The 24,093-nt window shown below is 41.6% G+C and overlaps 1 protein-coding gene across 2 annotated transcripts in view; it reads right to left on the reverse strand.

Moving 5' to 3' along the window:
• Nucleotides 1–514: 514 nt before the first annotated feature.
• Nucleotides 515–24,093, reverse strand: part of CAP2 (cyclase associated actin cytoskeleton regulatory protein 2) — a 91,628-nt gene continuing 68,049 nt past the window's right edge. For both annotated transcript variants that reach the window (XM_050941603.1, XM_050941604.1), the window contains exons 8-13: nt 10,072–10,261; nt 8,881–9,056; nt 7,356–7,479; nt 7,051–7,133; nt 4,255–4,395; nt 515–2,335 (exon numbers count right to left, since the gene is read on the reverse strand). In XM_050941603.1, the coding sequence (XP_050797560.1) occupies nt 2,252–2,335; nt 4,255–4,395; nt 7,051–7,133; nt 7,356–7,479; nt 8,881–9,056; nt 10,072–10,261 (798 nt within the window). In that variant the 3' untranslated portion in view covers nt 515–2,251. The remainder of the gene's footprint in view (nt 2,336–4,254; nt 4,396–7,050; nt 7,134–7,355; nt 7,480–8,880; nt 9,057–10,071; nt 10,262–24,093) is intronic.

The raw sequence follows: 24,093 nt of genomic DNA on the forward strand, positions 1-24,093 counted from the left end.
GTCATGACATACACCAGCCGCCTGTTTTCTTTAGGTATGTGCTCTACATCCAGGTGAAATATATTGCACAACTAGTGGATGATGCTATGCTGTGCATCTCTGACAATCAGCCCAAAAGGGACAAGCCCAAGGGCCCACATTGAGTTATTGGCAGAGCTTAGACTAGAAACAAAGTTTCAGCGACTCCAACTTGAATATGGTCATTTCCAGGACATACCCTATAGCACATACAGGTGCACCAAAAAGAGTGATGTTGTACAATGCAATTATTTAAAATGAGGGCCTCTGAAGTTCTGTGGTTGCTACTAAGGCTTTAATTTTGAAACTATAAGTCTGCCCATTATCAGTAATACATTATATCCAAGCTGGGAGAGGGAAGGGTTGGATATGATGTACAAGAGACACTCGGTCAACAGCAGGGAGTCAGAGCTGCCTCTCCTCATTCAAACCTTTTGAAATGGCATTTAGGAAAATGGATGAAAACACTTAAATGAAGTACACTTTGAACTCGCTGTATTTAAACCAAGTACAGACTCCTTTTTTACTTCAGAATAGGTTTACTGTTCAAAAATGGTATGTACTAAAGCCACAACATTATACATACAGATAAAAACATCAGATAATAAAAGCACTATTGGTTCTGGTACAATCAGATACTTTAAAACTGAAGGAATTTATGTACTCTGAAAAGGTGCAGTAGGCACAATGTATATCCTGTAACTAGCTTTGCAAGCATATAACCATGATTTCACTCTTACAAAATATTACAAGTGATCAAAAATGAATGCTGAATTTTGACTACTACCTACTGAAATTGTAAAACGTATAGCACACTCCACCTTAGTGTTAAAAAAGCATGTAAATAAGAACTGTAACGTAGAATCAAGGGTCTTAAACAAGAAATAGTCCCTTTAATTTGGGTTCAGAATTCAGATGGAATACATCTATGGCTTTTATTTATGGACATGTTTGAAGATTAGTATGCAAATCTTGGAAGTGGCTAAAAAAACTCCTGGGACTACATCCCCAACAGAACACTTATACAATAGAATACTTTAGAGAAACAAAATCAGCAAGGAAACCAGGTATAGGGCACCTGACACTTAGGGTTGTTTTATGATTTGGGGCACATACTATCTCAAGCTATGTCTACACTACCATGGAAAGTCGACCTACATTATGCAACTCCAGCTACACGTAGCTGGAGTCGATGTACCTTAGGTCGAGTTACAGCGGGGTCTACACCACGGGGGGTCGATGGAAGAAACTCTCCCATCGACTTACCTTACTCTTCTTGTTGGGGATAAGGTACAGGGGTCGACTGGAGAATGATTTGCTGTTGATTTGGTGGGTCTTCATTAGACCCGCTAAATCGACCGCCAGTGAATTGATCTCAGAGCATTGATCCTGGCTGTAGTGTAGACCTGCCCTCAGTTTTCAGAGCAGGCTGTGACGTACTGTGTGAAGAAAAAAAATTCCCCTCCCCTCGTAGGCCCAAATAAAGGAACGCAAGAGAAATTAGAGAAGTGAAAAACCTTCAGATGATATGCTGAACATTAAGTAATGTTTTCTAGAAGATATTAAGATTAATAATTTACAACCAAAAGGGATACAACAGGTCTGTGTAAACTGAAAGCTGAGGGATACTCTACATATACATATTAGAAAAATGTTTGATTAAAATATCCTGTTTTTATATTCCACTGGCAAAATGTATTGCTGAAAATTGTACTTTTGCGTCTTAAAAACCCCCATGATGATTAGAACAGAACTACAAGAATCACACACTTCCTAGGGGTACATGTTCATCACATCATACATGAATTGTCTAAAAGGTAAAATAAACATCTTAACTGTTTTAAGATTATTTTTGACTAGCAGAAACGTAAAAAAGAATGCACTGAAACATGGTAGCAAAGTATATCATGCAATATTTTTGGCTTATTGTGTGCAGTGTAATAGCCAATAATGTGAATGGAGGTTTTTTTTTTTTAAATCCCTTACGTTCACATGACATCATGTAGAATCAAAACCATAAATGAAGGCAAACTATGTGGAAACTTTAAAAATATCAGAATGCCTAATAAAAGCGTGCCAGACATGTCATTGTTTCTAGTGTACAGAGCTGCTGTTTGAAGACTGACTACAAAAGTATGAGCTACTGTTACTTCTAGTTCTTTATGTTGCTGTTTTATTTAGGCTGACCTTGGTCTGAGATTGTGGTCAGCAGGTGCTGTATGGCATTAGGAAGTTAACCTACAATCTCTGCAGGTTCAGTGACCAACTTAGATCCATCCCATGCTGTCTTGAACTGTTCAGGAACAGGAAATTCTTTCTGGTAAATGGAAAGAGCAACAACCAGTGTTAGATAAACAGTGGCTATCTTATAAAAACTAATGGAGTACTATTAGTGCTGCATGATTGACAAGGCATTTGTAACTCAGACATGCCTGGATTACAAAGAGGCCTTCTTCATTGCCTGCAGGAAACTGTTTGTTTCAATGCCACGCAGAAAACAAGCTCATTACTACCATAATTCACATAGTTTTGTTCATGTGCTAGTTTGTAACAGTCTCCTTTCCTCATTATTTGGGCAAACTACGTCAATGTACACCTCTATCCCGATATAACGCAACCCGATATAACACAAATTCGGATATAACGAGGTAAAGCGGTGCTCCGGGGAGGCCGGGCTGCGCACTCCAGTGGATCAAAGCAAGTTCAATATAATGCAGTTTCACCTATAACACAGTAAGATTTTTTGGCTCCTGAGGACAGCGTTATACCGAGGTAGAGGTGTACCTTCTTTCAGAAAAGACTATGGACTCCATTAGCAGGCAGCCAAGCTAACTGGATGGGAATGAAGAAAAGAAGGACTTAAACCTGGTAAGGTAGTGACAAGACTAACAGGAATTTTAAAGAGAACAGTGATATCCTACAGAGCAAAACCCATGGTCAATCCCCAGAATTCGGTGGCAGATTTAATCTCAGATCTCAAGATAACTGTTCACCATTCTTAGGTGGATGAACAAAGGAGCATGTAACAAAAACACTGTCATGTTACCTCTTTAACAGTGAAGCATTCCAAAAGACACAATATGTACAGTCAATGATGCAGGACTTCACAGGAGTCCTTAGCTCATTCAGTGTACACCTGTGAAGGTGGCCAGGGACTCTGTTGGAGCCCTGGCCTCAGGTTCTGCACAGCCTGTATGGTAAAAATTGTGTGATGCTCCTAAGATGTGGAAGAGAGGGCTCCTTTCTTCATACCCTGCGAAGGCATTTCAGTAGATTTACATTTTCTTAAATGACTAGTGATTTTGGGTACCCAGCTCGAGACACGTTTAAAGGGGCCTGATTTACAGAAAATGAGGCCCTTTTAAGGTGTCTGAAGTTGGGCACCCAGGACCACTAGCCACTGCTGAACATTTAGGGTATAGTGTCTAGCTTTTTTTTTTTTAAATTAACAAAGCTCCCCAGTCGAATTGGAGCAGAAAAATATTAAGAGAACGTTAAGGTAGCCTGATTAAGCCCTCAGTAAAGTTGCATACACAACTTTAACCCTGCCCCTTTGTGTGTATGTATTACAACACAGTCTAACTATATGATAACCTGCTGCTGTACTGCATGCAGTGAATGAGACACAGTTCCACGGGAGGTGCTGAGATACTGCAGTCCTAAGTGCAGTATGAGAACCTCAGTAGAGGAGTCAGAGCCCTTGCTTCAGGTAACGTGCACCTTCTCTATGAATAGCTTTCCTGGACTCTGTCTGGCACACGCAGAAAGTACTACAAGATACTATACGTGTACAAAAAGCTTGTATTTAAAAATACATTGTATTATTTGAGAATTAATATGGGATTATGTTGACCTTAACACTATCATTTCCTGTCTTTTGAGTTAATGTTTTTATAATGTGTGTCAGGAAATTATAGTTAGAAATCTGTTTCACACTGGCTAGAGACTAAATTGACATAGGAGACACTGAATTATTTTCCATCACAATGGAAAGGGGTAAAGGCTTTATTAATGTACGAAATTTCCTTGCACCCCAGGAAAAGGTGTTCTTTGATGGACTATAGCTGAGACTATTGGTGTATGAAAGAGGGTTTATTTTTATGATTTGAATCACACTTTGCTAGGGTGGAAATTGTGGCACTTTATAACTTCTACTTGCCTAGTAATATGAAAGGCTAATCACTGCACAGATTAAAAGAGGGAGAAAAATTGAGGCTTTAAAAATATTCCACTTACATAATCTCCATTTAGGGGGATGAGAATGTTCATTTCAGATGACTTGGCACTCACAATCTCACAGTCTAACGAATCTTCACTGAGGTATATGTGGCAGCCTTCTGTCTTGTTAATCGAAATGGTTGGCACTTTCCCCATTACCTGAAGAACAATAAATGCACCTAATACCAAATGCCACTGTGACAGTGAAAGTAACAGTTAATAACAAAACTCCCATCCACCTTCTGATCCTGACTTTGGCCACCAACCTCTGATGTATGGCAGCTGTATTTACATTTGGGGATTTAAACAGACTAGCATTGATCAATTAATAGATGGTGGGAAGGCTGCTACTGTTTAACTGTATTAAATGTTATTCTCTAGCCCAGAAGTTCTAAAATATCAACTTTTAAACAACAAGCTTCTACTCCTCTCTCTCTCTCTCACACACACACACAAAGTCTCCACCCCTTGGCACTCTTTACCGAAGGGGATAAGATCATGGGATCCACACACACACACTCCCACCAGTACTAGTGCATAACTTGCATGTAAGTCAGTGGGACTTATGGGGAAACAGATCCCCCCACCTCCCCTACAGACATACAAAGTGACTGACTGCAAATACTTCTTCACTGGAGAGATGGTCTATAAGTTTCTGCATAAAACATTCTGCAGCCTGAAGGGTGTCTGAGGTATTGCAGCACATAGTAAGAAATAATTTTTTTTTTCCCCTGCCAGCTATGGTACAGCTCTAAAAGTGTATTGAAATTGATTACAATTTAAATTAAACAGACATTTCTTTAAGTCAGTTTGAAAGCAAGTGCAAGATTTTTTTGAGGCGAGAAGAGGAAACAAGCCAACTCCTCTTTGCATCTGTGGGGTTGTAAACAACTCCACAGGACAAAGTGGCAGAGTCACTATTTGTCAGTAAGAATCCCCTTCTCTGCCCTGCCTCACTCCCCACCCCCCCCAAAGCAGTAACTAGAGCCACATGGTATATGGTCGCCAAGGTGTCAAAAGGACAGAGGTTAGTTAGGGTCATAAAACAGCAGCAGCAGGGGGAAATATAATCTTCAAATGTAAATAAAAAGGAGCGTTTGCTCACATCATTCACGTTAATACATTTCAGATTCAGTTCCCGAACAACATGCTGATAAACAGAGTGTTAAGTGATCATGGCCTTGATTCTATGGCTAGTCTGTGCAAGTGGAGCACTGTGTCTAGGTTGATTTTAATAGAGCTCCACTGAGGCGAAAGTATGCTCCTATATGGATCATATGGTATGACTGGGGATATTTTATTTGATTAAATATTAACCCACCAGGAAAAAAAATCAGTAAATAGTTATACTGGTGGGGGTGAAGGGCTAAGAGCATTGCACTACTATTGCTATTTATGGTAAGATCTGCTTATGAATTCCAGTGATCTGTTACATTAACATATCATTCATATGACCAAACCTGCAAAGTGCTGACAGAATTCAGGTGCTCAGCACCTTGCAGGATCAAACCCTTAAAAAGAAGACAGCAGCCTGCTTGAAACAGCTGTTATTCAGCCTGACTCATACTTTTCTTTAAGTGCAAGACCAGCCATGCTATAAGGCACTGAAATCTTATGCAACATTCATGAAGCCTGAATCATCAAAGGCATTTTGATTTTAGCAAATATATTTCCCTCTTACTTGAAGTTTAACAAGATGTGGCATTCCTATTCATTATGTATAGATTTTTCAGCTTTTGTGAATAGATCTAGTGCAAACAAACAAAATCCTCTGTTTATTGAAAAAGAGATCACTGTGTCCTAAATAATCATGCCCTTTTCTCTCTCCCAACAGCCTCTTTCCCACAAAAGGAAATTTAGTCATTACCTATGAAGTTACTGGTTAATGTTCAGAAGTAGACACGTAGCTAGTAGTAATGGCATCCACTTGTTCAATATTTAAAAGATACAAAATATCTTCCTGTTCCTCTCCCTGTGATGGCTTTGACCCACATTTCTGAAGCATGGTACACTATTCTTTATTAATGTCACTCACTCTGCTGTATCAGCCCATCGACATGTAAGTAGAAGACCCCACTGATTTCAGTGAGGAAGGTGAACCTTGAGACCAATAGCAGGATATGAGCTGATGAATGTTTCAAGGGTTTTATTTTTTATTGATATTTTAAAGAAAAGCCATTGTCTGCTCTTCTCCCAACGAAGCCGGAGAAGCCATTTCAATTCCATTCTGTTGCTAACAGGGTAGACTTTCAAGGGCGCAGCACCTAGCTCTCAACTGAAGGAATTGAGAGTTAGGTGCCATTTGAAAATCTACCCCAACATCCTCAGTGGGCAAATGGAGAAAATTAGCCAAGCCTCACAACCACCCTCTTGACTTTAGCACCAGTTAGGCAAACGAGTGGCACTATGCCATGAAGCTTTGCCAAACTCCGGCACTGATGGACCAGGATTCATGGAGTCCAAAGCTTGAGGGCCATTCATTGAGAGAACCTGACCACCATTCCTCAGAAGTGACAGTTCCCAGACTATCAGAAAATACCTCTTCTGATCTCAACTACGGCACTAGAACATTAAGGAAAGGTGTTCTTGAAAGGGAGCCTTAATCAGTGGCACTTCAAAACTCAAAGGCAAAAACAATAGTAACTTTCTATCTTTTTCTAGACAAGTTAGAAGAATTTAGTGCATCTAAAAGCTAACTTTTGGAAATATAGAATTTTTTTATATACTCCAGGGAAGCTGCAATCATCTCAAGTAGCTGAATACCACTTTGAAGTTGTTGGTTCTTTTCTTCTTCTTTTCTAATTGGATGTTTACCTGAATCTGAATATCCCTGGAATTGATCACTTCCACGATACCCACGACGTTGTCAAACACAAGGCCAAACTTTCTGCAGTTGTCTACAAACAAACAAACCCCAAACAAATGAAGGCAAAATAAAAAGATGTCTTTTAAAAAAAAATTACATGACCACATTAAAAACTAGAATGCTTCAACCCTTCAATGACTTACATGTGTGAGTACCTTTACACAGGATTACTCACGTCCATAAAGTTAACTGCATGTGCAAATCTTTCCAAGACTTACTGCCCCAAAGCTCATATGTGAGACTGTTCACTCACCAATTGTAATGGAATTTATTTTTCCTTTCATTTGTAGTGTAGATTTGTTGCATTTAAAAATGTAAGCCACTTGCTTGAGTTCAGTATCAGTAATAACAAGGTCGTTCTTATCCTCTTGGTATTCCTGTTTTAAAAAATGCATATAGTGGTTTCATTATCTTTAATAAGGCAGCAATAAGGTAGACTTTAAGCACAACTTATTCCAGTCACTGCATCTTCACATAGAAAGAGAAGGGGGGAAAAAAAGATTCTCACTTATCTCAGCCTGTGAGAAGTCTAACTGATTGGGTTTATGAGGGCACATATTCAGTGTTGTGCGTGCATGATTTAGAGCTGAAATGTCTGTGTTGTGAAGATCTTAACACTGACCAAGACAAAAAAATGTTTATTTTGGTACTAGGTTCTTATACTCAACTATTTAAAACTATTCCAGAGAAGTTGTTGCTTGGTTACCACTCAGTTTTAGAACAAGAAGGCTCCTTCAGGAATAGAACAAGTTGTTGGTGCCATACTGTTATATAATTCATTAGGGTTAGGTGTGAGCAAGGCAGTATCCAACAAGGGGTAGCGCATGAAGACCTTCCCTTCTGTCTGTAAGACACTGAGGGCCCATTTTGTGCTCAAGACTTCCAATTGATTTCAATGGGAGACTTGAGGTACGTAAGCTACACACTGCCTGTCCCAGCATGGTAAAACAGAATTCATAGCAAAACGCTGGTCTACTTAGCATGTACACAGGGGCTCTCCCATGTTTTGCCTTTACTGCACTTTCCTGTCTCAGTGAGAATATTCCAAGTACTATATCACTAGCATAGCACAACCCAGACAATGGCTGTCCCTCATGCACACTGTGACTCATGCAAACAAGGGCCTATGGAAGCTACCAACTGACTAAATCATGTCTTGTCTCCCCCCCACCCCTTATAAACAACATAACTTCCCATTTAATAAGTTCTTTGCATGCATATGCAACACCTGCCCCCCACCCCCCAAAAAACCCCCAAACAAACAAAAATCCCACCTTTGATTAGTTTAATCTATTCGTTCTATGGGCTGGGAAAGAAGATGGAACACAATCGTTCTCTCTATTTGTAAATACTATGATATCGTGATGATATGAGTACCTAGACAGGTGCTTTCACTGGCTAATAAATGAAGAGAACTTCCGTTGCGTCACAACAACTATATCTCTCATATGTAAGAGTGGCTTGCACGATGGGACCTTACTCCCTCTGGGTTTCCTGCTGAGGGACTTTTTGACTGAGTTAAGAACTAAAGTATTGGTTCTGAACTTTATAACAGTATTTTCCAGTTCAGGTAAATTATTATACTAATCTCACCAACAAATGAACAAGTTATAAATCCCACAAGAATATTAAGGACTAAGCTGTGGCTAGATGGGACAGTGCAGAGCCACTGTGCCCCCAGAGGAGCACTGGAAAGATTGTGCTTCAGGCAGGTACAATTCCTCTGGGGATATTCCAGGTACAAGTACACGTGTATGTGAGATGTGAGCTGAACTTACCACTCTCCATTTCTTTCCCTCTAGTTCTAACAAAGGAGAATGAATCTGCTGAGGAGAATTTTTGGGAGAAGTGGGGCTTGGAGTATGGCTTTTTGTAGGAGAACGAACTGGAGGACCCTGAGCACGTAGATTGGGATTCTTATGGGTCTTCTGGTCATCTGAGACATGTCGTAGCCCTAAAAAAAACAAACAAAAATAAACAAAGAGGTGTTAATATGCCTAAGAGTCTCTCTCACAGCATTAGACCCCTAGGGAGGTTAATATTAAAACAGGGAAGAGAATACCATAGCTAGTTTTATTACAATTGTATTCAAATGTCCAACATGCTTTTATGCTGCTTTAGGTATTTAGCCAAAAAGGAACGGTCTGGCCTCATACTTTTATTTAAAAGTTCTTTGACTGTGAATGGACTGGCATTATGTCTTCACAGCTAAGCTCAGCAATGTCTATTGGCATCTCTCTGTACATAGATCTAAAGGTTCACTATATTTGTCATGATCTGTGCATGGTGCCACTCCATTAATTTTATAGGTTCATCTGTGAAAATTAGATTCTCTATCTAATCTGATTGTAATGCACCCATCCTCAGAATACCTAGGGCCAAAGACTGAACTTTACCGTACTGAGTATATTTTAACTCAAAGCTGTGTACACTAATTAAGACTGTCCAGTCTTCTTGAGAAAAGCTTAATAGCTTTATCTAGGTATACTTACAACAACATTATACAGTGGTATAGCAATCGGTACCTGCTTATCTAAACCAATGTCTCAGTACAAATCAGTGTACTGGGTGTGAAAATGCAGAGTGGACAAATTCTGGTCTCAGTGACATTTGGGCACTGCCACTGAAGTCAACAGGACCCAAAGTGTCAAACTTGGGGGTCTATAATAAGGTGCCCAAATTCACACCGAGGGATCTAAATAAGTGGTCTGAATTTCAAAGGTGCTGAGCACCTATGAGATCCTACTTATTCAATGGGAGCTGCCAGTGCTCAATATCTCTGAAAATCAGGCTATTTATTTGGGTGCCTCAGTATGAATTTAGATGCCTAAATTTAGGCTTCCAAGCTTAAAAATATACTGGCTTTGGGCTGTATGGGTGTGACTGAAGGGAGAATTTGGCTAAGTACGTTTAGCAGTAGCTAGTATCAGTTGGCTGAAGAGTGACAAGTTGAACTATTTCCCTCTAACCTTTGGTAATTGCTTCTCCCTGGTTAAGCTGGGCAAACAAGGCTGAGCGAGATGTGGTTGCTTCATCCTTTCCACTTTCTGTATCGAAGACAGGAGGAGGTCCTGGAGGCAGCGGTGGAGGTGGGGGTGGTGGGAGGCACTGCCCACTTGTTAGAGTGGACAACACAGATGCTGTTGATGCAGTTGGACCCTATGTGTGAGAAAGATGAAAAATATGTTTAATACAGTTTTTCAGAAAACCCTCTGTTATGGAATCTCTTACTACTTTTCATCCTTGAATGCTGCTGGGAGCTGGACTTCGGCCAGCAGTGGACTTGGAAAAAATTGATGGTACCAATGAATGAACTTGCATATTAAGAAAGATTCATAGGTAAGGAAGAAGGTTTCTTCTTTCCCCAAATATCCAGATAAAATAAAACCCAGAATGATGCACATTCAATATAGGCCAGACAAATAAAAAAGCATTTCACTTTAATTTCCAGTGATAACACAATGAATAATAGGGTGGAACTTGGCCAGCCAGTTATACACATGCAAAGTGGGTATAAAATGCTACCATTCAGATTTTGCATATACTTTGCAACATGGTGTAAGACTGTGGTGACTCAGGCTGTTAAATTCAACACTATATTTCAGAATTCTGATTTGACTGCTTTTTATTTTTTTTAAATTTCTGTGTTTCTAACACAATTGCTCCAGGTGCATTCATAATACAAGTTAGACACATACTGTAATGAGGGACATGGATATAGTGTGAATAAACTAATCTTTCTAGCAATATATTTGTATAATCAGCAGTATACGGTATTGGTCTGTCTGAATTATATGTCTATGCCAGTGCACTATGAAAAGAAACAGAACGGCTTTATTAGTAAAAAATCAGATTCAGATCTTAGATTTCTAATTTGCCTGACTCACAGGAAAGTCAGGAAGGATCAAAGGAATTGGGATTCTTTTTTCTGTCTGACCACTCACTGAGGGTCACTTTGATTTGACAACTCACTGAGTGTCACTTTGATTCCAAGAATCCCTCATCTGGAGAGCACCTCTGCAGAGGAGGACAAAGACTATATTTGATAGGATCCATTATGGAAGATCAGACATTTGGAATCTATACCTGAAAACCTCATTGTTTCAGGCATAACTACCACCTAGCAGCAGCAGTCCAGGCTGGTTATATGGAAGTAGCATGAGGCCCTCTGCCCCAATTATATCCTGCATGGGGGCTGCACAGGCGGGTTGCTAGGAGAACGGATGCATAAGAGTGCCTGGCATCTGTGTGGGTCCAGCACAATCCAATGGGGAAAGCGACTATGGAATGAGGCTTCAGGAAAGGCCATAGGTTCACATGTGAGCAGAGTCCCTGAATTATTCCAGCCCATAGACTAGAATAGCAGTCAAGAGGGTGAAGGCTAGGCTGGGCTTCACAAAACCTGAGATGGGAAGGTGGATTTTACCTCCAGAGCTACTCCACTCCCATAGAGCACAGATACTTGAGCCAGATGGGTAAATTTCTCCATTAGAGAAAAGAGAACTTTTTGTGTGGTTTTGGGATCATTTTTCCCCCATGCTGCCCAACTGCCTCACATCCTATTACAGGCCTGGTCAAAAGCCCATTGCAGTCAATGGGAGTCTTTCATTTGAGTTCAGCAGGCTTTGGATCAGGCTCTATAACAATAAGGAAGCATTCTGGCAATTGTGTCAGAAGTAAAAAGCATGGCAGTAATTGACAAAAATAGGCTAATAATATATTCAACCAACAGTACCTCTGTAATGTACTTTCCCACCGTTTCAGTCTGGGGTCAGATCGTTGCATACAAGTTATGACTCATGTAGTGAGTAAAGGATCAGAACTCTAAACACTGTAAAACCATCAGTGTTTTGTATTCCTCCTGCTCTGTGGGCTAAATAAACAATAGAGGTTACAAAAATCATTATACTTCCACTATTCTCCTAGAATTCATAGCAGCTCTCACTTAGCCATCAAAGATTGAATGGTAAACAAGCTGCATTTTTCTCTTGTTTCTTACTTTTATGCACATTTAGGTGGCTAGGGAAGGGGAGAAGAGAAAATAACAATCAATTTTGTAACAGAAATCAAGGAAGTTCAAGAGTTAAGTTGAACTTCTGTTGCAAACTTTTTTCCTGTGTGCCAAATTCTCTTCTCAGTTACAGCCAAGCAATATAGACAGAATATCAGCAGACCGCAGATAAATTGATCTGCACAACAGCCTGGAGTACAATCATAGGTTTTGAAAGAAGGCTATAAAAGTTGCTGACATCAAATAGAGAAGTGTCTAGAACAGTGGTTTTCAACCTTTTCTCATTTGTGGACCCCTAAAAATGGAGGTGCAGATCCTTTTGGAAATCTTAAGCAGTCTGTGGACCCCAGGTAAAAACCACTGGTCTAGAAAGAAGAAGAGTTACAGCCAAGTAATCTTATAAAAATCAACAGAATAACATGGGTGTATGTGAGAGCAGAATTTGTCCCTGTATTTATGCATAGGAAGAGATTCTCAAAACCTAGTCCCACTTTTTAACCTGTCATGAGTTTCAGTCATAATTTAGGCCAATGAGACATCTAAAAACAAACCTAAAGTAATAAGATTGCTGAGCTATAACTCAGGACTGAGTTTGCTTCAGTGTACGTACACATCTCAAGGCATGAGGGACTCAGATGAAGTTACCAAACAAACCCAGTAAGTACACCTGGGATAGAATGACAAGAGAAAAGACAGACAAATTTAAATAATTAGGAGGCATACAGAAACATACTGCAAACACTGGTGCTGCTGTTGTCAACTGTCTGTCTCTGTGTCTACTGTGTCTCTCTCTCTTTCTTTTAACCTGTGCAATATTGAGTTGACCAATTGAGATCAAGTAAATATTCATGCTGCATGAAGTTCATTCCATGGAGGAGGACCCATGTGTAGCACAGAGGCTCCTTGGCCAAGAGTCTCCTGTTCTTTTAAAACAAATCTCACCTCAAACCTGACAATCTCACTACACCAAGCACATGTCTTACAGGATATTTAGCCATAAAGAGCCAAATGTAAGGTATCTACCAAAAGCTTATAACCAGACATGCCAAAACCTGGGGGGAAAAACGCAGAAATTTGGCTTGTTTTTGGCTTAATTGGCTTGTGAGTTGCTTGTTGACTAGTTTTTTGGCTTGTAGCTTGTTGTGGCTTGTTGCTTCTATTTTTTTGATCGGCTCCCGGCAAGCTGGGGCAAAAGGGGGAGAGAGCTGGGGTGCACAGCAGGCCCACCACAGTCCCCCACTGCACGCTGGGGGGATCTAGTCACAGAGCATTGGGGTTCTTAGGGATTGGTTGTTTTGGCCTTGTTTTGAAATGGGATTAGCTTGATTTTTGGCTTATTGTGAAAGTCAGGGTGCTTATTTACCACATGAAAGTTGGCAGCTGGGCTTCTAACTTGTCAAGACTCATAGTCTTTGCAAGATATATATGGCTAATATTTAAGGAATAATGTATTTTATATTGAAATTAGGCTTTATCAATTTGGAGCAAAAGTTAGTCACCAGGGTAGTCTTGGTGATGACCTATTCAAGCAGGCGTTGTCACCTCTCCCTAGTCAGCTCGTGAGGTAATGCAAGATTCTATTGTCTACCATTGCCACATTGCAGAACAGTCAATGGAAAACCATCAAAGACAAATGCCAACAATCAAAACCACTTGGAGGTGGAAAAGAACATTTTAGCAGGCAGGAGATTACCCTGGCTATGAATAAAAACAAAACATTGTTTCAGTATAACAAAGTGTAGGAAAGGTGCTCTGGACCCATTCACTGAGGAAACCCGTTAACAAGGGGGCTTTCATGAATGTTTGGATCCTGGTTCTTGGGAAACCAGCCAGCTCTGCAACAAGCTGAACTTTGGGGGAAGCCTACTTTATTGTATAGGAAAGGTAACTATTGGTAAGCATATACCCAGGTTTGTGTTTTACAATTGTTTTGTGTTTGTAACCAGTTGTTTCCATCCCTTTCTCTCTAGTTAACTTAAACGTAAATCTTTATTCTTTCTTAAATAAACCTACTTTTGGTTTTTTGTAAGTGTTCACAAGTGCTGTGTGGTTTACAGGAGTGGTGGTTTAAGGTAAAACTTGTAAACTGGGGTACACTGTACCTCTGGGTGCTGAGAATCTGGAATTTCTGTGAGTAGCTAGTGTCTGGGGCTAGATGTCACAAGAGAATGATTTAAAGGGACTCAGGGCTTGGGGTGCACCTATTGTTAACCTGCAAAGTGAAGACGGGGCTGACGTAGCCCAGAGGAGAGTGCTTGAGTGGCTGACCGGTGTCACCTCCCTGACACCACCAGCCTAGTTACCAGAAGGAAGACTCCCTCTTGCTGGAGGCAGGGGTAAGAGAGATAACTCACAGTCCTGGGTACCCCGAGAACCATCACACCATGAAATGCCCTCATGCTGTGGAATCCCTGAGATTCCTCTTGGCAAGGGGACAGGGAGCAGGCAAGCAGACTGGATGTGCAGGAAAGTCTCTGCATCCCTACCCTGCCAGGGCAATGGGTTTTGTGCTGCTTCCAAATACGCTGGTATGGAGGGCAGTTTTGGAGTGGGCTGGGTTAGGGGGTCCACTGGATCCATAAATTGCTCTAATACTTAGGAATGGCTGCATAGAGATGACAGTGGTGCAGGAATCATCATACAAGCTGGAGTAGTAGCTATGTAAGGGGTATTTTACGGTTGGGTGACCTGTCCCTGAATTGGGGTGAATTCCATTCCTGTCCAATTTCCACTGAGTTCCCTTCACAAAGCCCATTTATTTGTGCTTTGTATTGCGTGGTGTGTGTATGCGTGAGCCCCTGGGAATAGGAAAAACAGCACATTATACGCTCATAAAAGTTCATCTTTTCTAGTACAGCAGGTGCTTAAAAGGCTTGCTATTTGCAAACAACTCTTTACATTAACTTTGAGCAGATGTCCACAACAATGTATCTTTACGCAAAGAGTATTTAAGAGCCATTTGAGTAGCGAGTGCTGTTATCTGCAAGCCCGTCTTCTGTTTTCATTTCAGCTGTTCTCCTTGGTAACAGCTGCTCTCCTCAGTTCTCTGGTTTACATACATCCACTCAAGTTATGCTCAGGGATGTCTGTTCCCACTTGCATCTTTGGGTGGTCATTTTCCATTTGTAATTAAGATCTTGTTGAAATGGTGTCATCACTTGCAAACGTGCCCCTTGTAAGAAATATTAGGGAAGTGACTGACTTCAGCACTAGCTAGCTAAAATGACAATTTTATACAAATACAGGAAGACATCTGAGAAGAAGGGAATGTATCAATAACTTTAAACCCATATATGTTTCATCATACAGTACTAGCAATCTCAATGTGGTTTAAAAGCTTGCTTTAGTGAAGATTTATATAACTGGACAAGGAATTCTTTGTAGCTGTCTGAGTAAGATCCTATGAACATTAGAAAGGCTAGAACCTAGCTCTAAGTGGAAATAGCTGTGTAGTGGACAGTAAACTCCACAGGATTATCTTCATGGTGTTTCCTCTGCAGCCTTCCACTGGGATCAGGGTTTGACCCTGTGTAGGACAGAGGCCTTGTGCCTCCATACTGACTCTGGCTCCCCAGCAGCTCCCTGTACCTCAGTGACACTGTTCCAGTGGAGTCATGCTTATAAAGCTCCAGCAGCTTGTGCATGCCCCAAGAGTCTCTGTAAAAGGGGAATGCTGCTGTGGAAGGGGTGTACGAATGTAATAAAGTCTGTGGCTGTATTATTTCTCCACGCTTAGCTCCACAGAGATACGACATGTTCCTCCTGACCTACCTCTTTTCCCCCACTGGTGAAGGAGTAGAAGGTGAAGGAGTAGAATGTTGCATGGAAGAAGTTGATACCCTCACACCATGCTGGAGGGGTGATATCAAATGTGAAGATCAGTGGGAAGGGGTGTTTGGACCCAAACTCCTTTATTCTGAGTAGCTTCTATATGGTAGCTCTTGGAGCGTAGTTTAAGCCAAGTAATGTGCTTGAGATAACCTGGCCATTCCAAGTACAATGGCATCAGGCACAGAGGGCCAAATTTATTCCTGCGGCAACTCCTTTGATTCAGTGAAATGACATGAAAGATGAATTTGGCCCAGTGCCTGTAGGAGTCTGGGTCTTGATTATGAGAACTTTCTCTACTTGGGCAAAAGTACCTATTGCTTCATCTAGAACACAAAGCAACAGCCCATCTCTTGAGTCACGTTGAATGCTGTATGCACATACCATCAGTGCTCCACATGCTGCCCTGGCACTACCTGTTTGTTGCTACAGGCAATTCCAGGTGTTAGTTATGACCTCTTTAGATCTAAATCATGTCTTATCTTGTTTATTTTTTTATTTTTATGTCCCAGCACAGGCATTACAACCTACCCAGTCACTCTTGCTGCTACTTCCCAAGGTTAAGTTCCTAGGAAGTTTCTGTAGGGCTTGAAGCAGAAACGATTCACTTCTGTCACTCACTGAGTTCAAATTAAGTGAGTCACAGAAAGGTATCTGCCCTTATGGTAGCATCCAGATGCCACAATGAGAAGTGAGGCCTTATTGCGCTAGGTGATGTACAAACACACAGAAAGACATGGGTGTGCCTTTCTTTTTGTTCAAGCTTTTGGTGATCTTTTTTTTTTTTTTTTTCATAACCAAGGGCCTATTTACTGAGTAGGCTGGAAGCTCAGCAGGAAATACTGCAGGGTTTTATGTGTAATAACAAGGAAGATGCGAGGATGAGGGTTCCAGTGTTGTGTGAGATTGCTGCGGAACATTTAAATGGGAACACATCTCATTTTGTAGTCTACTGATTGCTTTTAGTGAGGAAAGACATTGGGTATAATTAGACATTTCTAAATGATACATACAATTATATTCTATATAACTAACTGACATAAGTTAGAAATAAAATGTATCCCTGTATATCTATTTCATGATGCAAGTATCTACCTGAGGATGAGACAAGTGGTTTTGGGGGGCATAACGCCCCAAAATTCATTGAACACTTTCCTTTTCAAGGCAACAGATGAATAGGACTCCCAATGGGGAGGTTCACTTTCTCCTCATAAAAGGATACCCCACTCCTCTTTTTATAATCCTAGTTACATGCCTGAAATGATTACTGCTCTGTGTTGTTCTCCTCATACACATGCAGGCACAAAGATGAGGATCGCAGAGCTCAAAATATCATGTAACCGTCTCTGGGAACAGGTGGACTGTGACACAGAGACATAGATCTTTTGTTAAGGTGTTTCTTCTGTAAAAGTGGCTTAATGTTATGGCCCTATTAACTACAACATGTTAGGCCACCTGTCTGCAAGCATTCATGCTGCCCAATGATATGGAAGTTATAAGATGAAACAGCTGATGTGCAGGGGCTGCAGTCTTTGTGAATTAAAAAAAAAATCCTTTCTCGGCAGGATTATTTATCTGTCTGGCTCTCCAGCTCTGAAGCCGCTTTTATGCATTTGTGCCATTTATCACCTGTTCAGGATTTAACATAGGGCCTATGTCGCCACAGAGCAATGGTACCATTCAATCATGCAATCAGAGATGCTTTACAACGTCTGGGTTCTCTAAATCACCCTGGAGCTGAATGGTGATGTACTATCTTTAAGTAATTTGTTTAATGGGCCTATTTAAGCTGCTTCTTTTTTAAAAGTAAGAAAATGTGGAAATTTTTTGTAATCTAATAAATAGATTAGTAGACATCTTTCTCTCCTTTTCCCTCTATGTATGTTCAGTGCTCCCATTCCATCCCCCTGCTTCTGGAACCTATGGCTGTGTTTATACTACAGCTCAAGCTGCACTTGATGGTTGGTGTCAAACAAGCCATCCCAGGGTTCTCCTTAACCAGGGCTGAATAACGTTCGGCCACTGTTGTGGATAGGGTCAAATTAGTATACAGTGTTGCCAAACTCTGCTAGAAGCAGGGAGCAAGGACACTTACTAAGAAAGTGTGTTGGATATAACCGACCCTATCTACACCAGTGGAGAAACTGATTTCAGCCCTGGGTGGTGTTCTGCCATATTCGCAGGGGCGGCTCTAGGCATTTTGCCGCCCCAAGAACGGCAGGCAAGTTGCCTTCGGTGGACCTCCCGCAAGCCACGGGACCAGCGGACCCTCCGCAGGCAAGTTGCCAAAGGCAGCCTGCCTGCTGCCCTCACGGTGACTGGCAGAGCGCCCCCCTGGCTTGCCATCCCAAGCACGCACTTGGCATGCTGATGCCTGGAGCTGCCCCTGCATATTTACATTGAATGTCCAGCATGGCAGTTTCTAACATTAGTGTCTCAGTGGTGAGACTCTGTCTTACAAGGGAAAGGTAACGGCTGAAGCTTTCTGCAGGAACCTCTGCCAGGCACTCTCCAGCTTGGCACTGCACCAGCAACAGTCTCGGAGCACAGCATGTTCTGTGAAATGGAAGTGGCTAACATTAAAGTGATACAAGCTGGTCAGCAAAATGAGTGAGAGGGAAATACAACATGAGGCAGAAGGGTGTCCCAGAAAAGATTTTTTTTTTTTTTTTTTTTTGCAGGGCAGAGGCCAGGGGGAAGGGCAGGGCAAGCTATATTCTCTTACCAAGACCTAGAGAATTAAAACACTATGTCCAGACTCTGCCCTTACTTATATTTGTGCAGTCCCGTTGAGGTGAGTGGAGTTGCACTGCTATAACTTGGGGTGGAATTTAGCCTGATCATGTTAAGCCCTTGTTTTATGAAAGATGAATGTTGCTAGCAATGGTGGGTGCATCGTTTATTTTCTAAAGTTCTTGTTGGAAATATGGAATTGCATCAGGTGTGTGTTTATACCTTCCCAACGTCTCTTCTTTTGAGAGGGTGGTCAGAAAAGAAATATGAACTGTACTCTACATAAGAACGCAAAACTTATAATTCCCCCTGGACGTGGCTATGTGGATCCTTGATAAAGAGGTCAAACTAAACATAGCATGACAGATATACTATAAAGATAGCATGAGGTTGCTGGTTGCAAAAATCAGCCTTTGCAGCCTCCTCATCTGAGCATGCAGATGGTAGGCATGAGACAAAGTTCTATGGGAAAATGTTGAGGTGTTAAAGGAAATGGTGGAGATTCCATGAGAGAATGTCTAGAGGAGGCTTACGTAGCTGGGAATGAAATGCCAAATTATTGTATTGGGACTAATATACAGGCAGACTGGCATGCTAATTTATGGGCTGCAGTACTTACCACTGTTTGATCTATCTCTGGTTCTCATTGAAGATGCTTATGGAAGTTTTAATCAACATTTCAGTTTTTTAAAGAACATTTAAAATATTATGTATTCCATTATTAATATTTTAGAAAAATATGCGTTAGGAGGTAAGACTTGCAGACATGAATAAAACTCTCATTGGCTTCAATGGGAGTAGAATCGGGCCACTGTAAATAAATCTCAGTTTTGAAACTGTTGGTAAATTGAAGATTTTCTCCCAGTTATCTGTGTTTGATTTATAAACGGGGAAAATGTTTAGTGTTTCCTTGAGATTGTGTTTAAAGAGAACATTATCACTAAATTCACTACTATTTTGAGACTATTTCATCAAATTGAAAACTGGCCAATTTTGTCCCAAATGACCACGGTCTACAGAAAATAATTTATCCCAGCTCTACACAAGTAACTTGAGATGAATGTTTTGGAAAATAATCCTCAAGCAATATTTGTTTGTTAACACTGATTTGAGGTACAGTTAGCTACAGCAAACTTGCCTTATTGCCAGTTGTTTTCAAGTCATAAAGTAAACCTGCATGAATAGGAGCAGAAGTGTTTCCCTGGTCCCTCCCAAGACACTCAACCCTTCCAGCAAACTAAAACTTTTATGAGACATTCCTGATAGCTTATACTACAGCTGTTCAGTCCTTTTCTCAAAAAAGAGGGGGGAAAAGTGGGGCAGGGGGAGGGAGAGAAAGATAGTTTAGTAGTCTCTTGCATTTCCCTAGTGACAACTGAAAGGAACACTTTATTACTACAGCTGTAGATTTCGTCTAGAGTTCAAAAAGTGGTAACAAGGAAACATGGTTGCAACTGTCACAAAACAGAGCAGTTGTTGTGTGGGGGAAATGCTATGCTGATCATTTTCAACAGTCTCTTCTGACATCTGAAAATGTCCAAACATTAATTAATTAAATTTTACAGAGCTCTATTAGGTAAGTAAATATTATTATCCCCATTATACAGAGAGGTATATTGAGGCACAACACTTAGTGACTTACCTAAGGTCACATAGGAAATGTGTAGTAGAACCAGGTATCATGACTCCCACCCTTTCACGTGATTTCTGAAACTTCACACATTACAATCAATTCAATGAATCCCAGAAACTTTAGGGAAATGATTTCAGATTTAATTATTTTGGATCATACTGGCAAGAACAGCCTCTTTGAGTTGCACAAACACAGTTCTGTTAACATTCATTGAAGTTTATGCTTGCATATCATGATGAAAAGATAATTCTATATTTTATTCTATGGGTGTCAATGGGGCTGAGCAGTGGGTGGCCTGTATGCACTGGTCAATTACCAAGTTGCAGTCAGGAGATGAGTCGGGGTCAAACTGGGTAAGGATACAGGGAGTCAGGGTCAGGCACCAAGTTACAGCCAGCAGGCAAAGAGCAGAGTCTGGGACAAACCAGGGTCAGAAGCCAGAGTCTAGGGTCCACAGCAAGGCAAAGTCTGGAGAAGAAGGAAGCAGGCAGTCTATATCATTGCTCAGACAATTCCTCATGATGGCTTCCTGGTTTATATACCAGCATGAGATAATCAGTGGGCTATGAGGGGCTGCCACTCAGACCCTGTTAGGCAGTATTTCCTGCAGTGCCTAGCTTCACAGGGCACTCCAGTGAAAACCTGGCTTAAGCTTCTGATGACAATGTTGAATTGTTAGCAGCCCAGAATTCTCGTGGTCCAGGTTCTAGTGTCCCCCCCCCACCAGTTCTGGGTTGAGTTCTACTTGAGTGTTGGGGGTGGTTCCAGAGCATGAGGTGTGGTGGTGCCCAGGCTGTACCTCCCCTACTGGCCCTGGTCATTTCCTGAGCTGGAGAGGAGGCAAGCGGGAGTTCTGGTCCCACACAGTAAAAACAGAGCTTCACTGCTGTCTGTTTTCTCCTGAGGCCGGGTGTTGGTGACCCTTGTTGACCTATATGGATTCAGGACTGGGTCCTACAGGCTTTGGTGTAGAGGGTGGACATGGGGGAATCCAGCCACCCCTCACTTCCTCCTGTTACTCACACAGCTGAGAGTTGATGTGAGTTCAATAGAGGCCTGTAGGCAGGTGGGGCAGGCTCGCTCATCTTTCATATACTCAGTGAGCGCCACTGGAATTGATGTAGTTGGGCAGCATCATTCCATTGGACATCTGCTTCACACTGATGGAAATGCCAACATAGTGGCTGGCCCTTGCTCCTGGGGAAGCTTCCAGAGGGCAGCCTCTGCAGAGCAGCCACAATGTGGGTCATCAAAGATGGTTGAGAAGGCTTGCAAGAAGGAGTCCCAGTCAGAGACCATGGGCCTGCTCTGCTCCAACAGGGGGGAAGCCCAATTGAATGCTTCACAGGCAATCAGGCTGACTATTAGCTCCACTTTTGTCTGGTCTGTGGGGTACATTGGGGGCACAGCAGGAAGAGAAGCCTGCTTTGGTTCAGGAACCCCTGGAATTTCCAACAATCCCTGTCAAACTGTTTGGGCAGTGGCACCGCAGGTGTTGGTTGAGGCAATGGGTGATCTGTCAGGCACATAGTGTAGCTGCTTCACCTGTAAGCATGCCAGCTGTTCGTGTAGGGTTGTACTTTGGCAGTGAGCTGCATTGCTTGGGTCTGTAGTATGAGGTTCTCCGCCTGCAGGTTGGTGACTTGGTCTTGCAGGTTCCAGGCCCTCGGGGAGCTACTGGTTGGAGGGCAGCCCACCCCTTCCATCATCTGAGGAGGGGTTGGATGGGCTTAGGGGGTGACGGTGATCTGGGCAAACTGTCAGGGCTGGGCTGTGGGTAGCCTGTGTGCATGGTCAGTTACTAAATTGCAGGCAGGAGAAGTGTAGCAGGGTTGGGGTCCAGCCATGTCAGGATTCCAAGACGTCCGGGTCACGCACCAGGCAAGTAGCAGGGTCAGAGTCAAGCTGGGTTGGGATACCAAGGAATCAGGGACCAAGTTACAGACAGCAGGTAAATAATGGAGACAGGGACAAACCAGGGTCAGAAGTTGGAGTCTAGGGTCCAGAGCAAGGCAAGGTCTGGAGCAGAAGCAAGCAGGCAGTCTGTGTCATTGCTCAGACAGCTCCTCATGGTGGCTTCCTTGTTTATATACCAGCATGAGCCAATCAGTGGGCTGTGAGGGGCAGCTACTTCAGGCTCTGCTGAGAGGTAGTTCCTCCAATGTCTATCTTCACAAGGTCCTCCAGAGGAAACCCAGCTTAAGTGTCCAATGGCAATGTGGAAGTATCAGCAGCCCAGAACCTGCCATCATCCTAGTCCCTCACATTCTTCCAATGGGAGCCAGTCTTGTGAATAGTTTTTTCCATGAGCAACGTGCCCAGAAATGCACTAACCCTATTTATTATTTGTTAAAAAATCTGCAAATACAGGTGGCTCATTTCTGCCACCTGTATGCACGTTGAGAAGTAAAGTACTCTTCAGATAATTACTCACATTTCAGTGGGATTGCTCGAGGAATAAGGTATTACTCAACAGGGTGGCAGAATCAAGACCAAAGTAAATAAGGGTGACAGAAGAGGGCACATTATCAAAATCTTTCAGTCTGTTCAGATCTGTATTTATCAGTGAAAGCACAATAATAAAAGCTGTTAGAGTTCCTGTGATTATATTATGAGGGCTGATTGCTTATGTGTGCTTTCACCCTTATGGGCACTGTACTAGTGCCTCTATATTGTACTCCATTAAGACCTATCTTAACCCTTCCTCTTAAAGCATCCAGAACTGGCCAGTGCCAGAGACAGAGATACAGTTCTTGATGCCCTAATGATCTGATCTAATTTGGTAACTCCTATCCTGATTTTGTACATTTTCCCAACATATTTGCAAACTGCTTGGAAAAAAGTAGTACTGTAATTTGCTAATCATTTTCCAAGACACTTTTCTCTCTTTAAAACCCCCCAAAACACCGATCTATTTATTTTATTTGTGTGTATGTGTGATTTCTAGCATTCCTTGTCCAGTTTTATAAATACCGAAGGCAAATTATTTGTATGACATAGTACTTATAAATATGCATTCAAGTTGTTCAAAAGTTTTTTTCTATACACAATAGCAATTCTGTACCAACATTTTCTTTTCATAAGCATTCCTCTTTCTCAGTGCCTAGCCAACCTACCAGGTTTTCCTTTTATGCACATAAGCGGATGCTATTCCTTGCAAGGATTAACAATTTTGTTTGTAATAGTCCCACAGTACCTATCTAAGACCCTGATCCTGCAAACACCTGGGTATGTGCCCGACTTTATGCACTGTGGGTCTGGTCCTGACCTGTTGAAGTCAATGGCAAAGATCCCACTGACTTCAATAGTGCAGGATTAGGCCTTGTGAATAGTTCCACTGATTTTATTGGGAGTTACACATGTGCTAAATTGGTCAAAAGTTCCCTTTTAAATGCAATATCTTTATGATACAGTCTCTTTATGCCTGGCCAAAACTCTTAGGTGTATCAATTTTGAAAGCCTGAGTATATACTCAGGGATTCACTGAAAACTATCCAAAAACATTGATATGTGACTGTTTAATTCTGACTTTAAAAAGTAAAAGAAAAATCAAATTACCATTTTAATAACTCATGGATTTGTTACAGGTGTTTGGTAGAAAATATCTAAAAAGAGAAGATACATGCTAATTTATTAAACTTCTGACTTTGTAAGGTTCACTTGATGGTATGTCAAAAGAATTACATATCACATCAATAAGAAAATATGTTTAGAACTTGACATCTCAGTCCCAGGTCATCTGACATTTAATTGAACCATACTTTCAGGATAACCCACTTCAGATAT

The sequence above is a fragment of the Gopherus flavomarginatus genome, chromosome 2 (genome assembly GCF_025201925.1).
Source record: "Gopherus flavomarginatus isolate rGopFla2 chromosome 2, rGopFla2.mat.asm, whole genome shotgun sequence".
Taxonomy (NCBI): domain Eukaryota; kingdom Metazoa; phylum Chordata; order Testudines; family Testudinidae; genus Gopherus; species Gopherus flavomarginatus.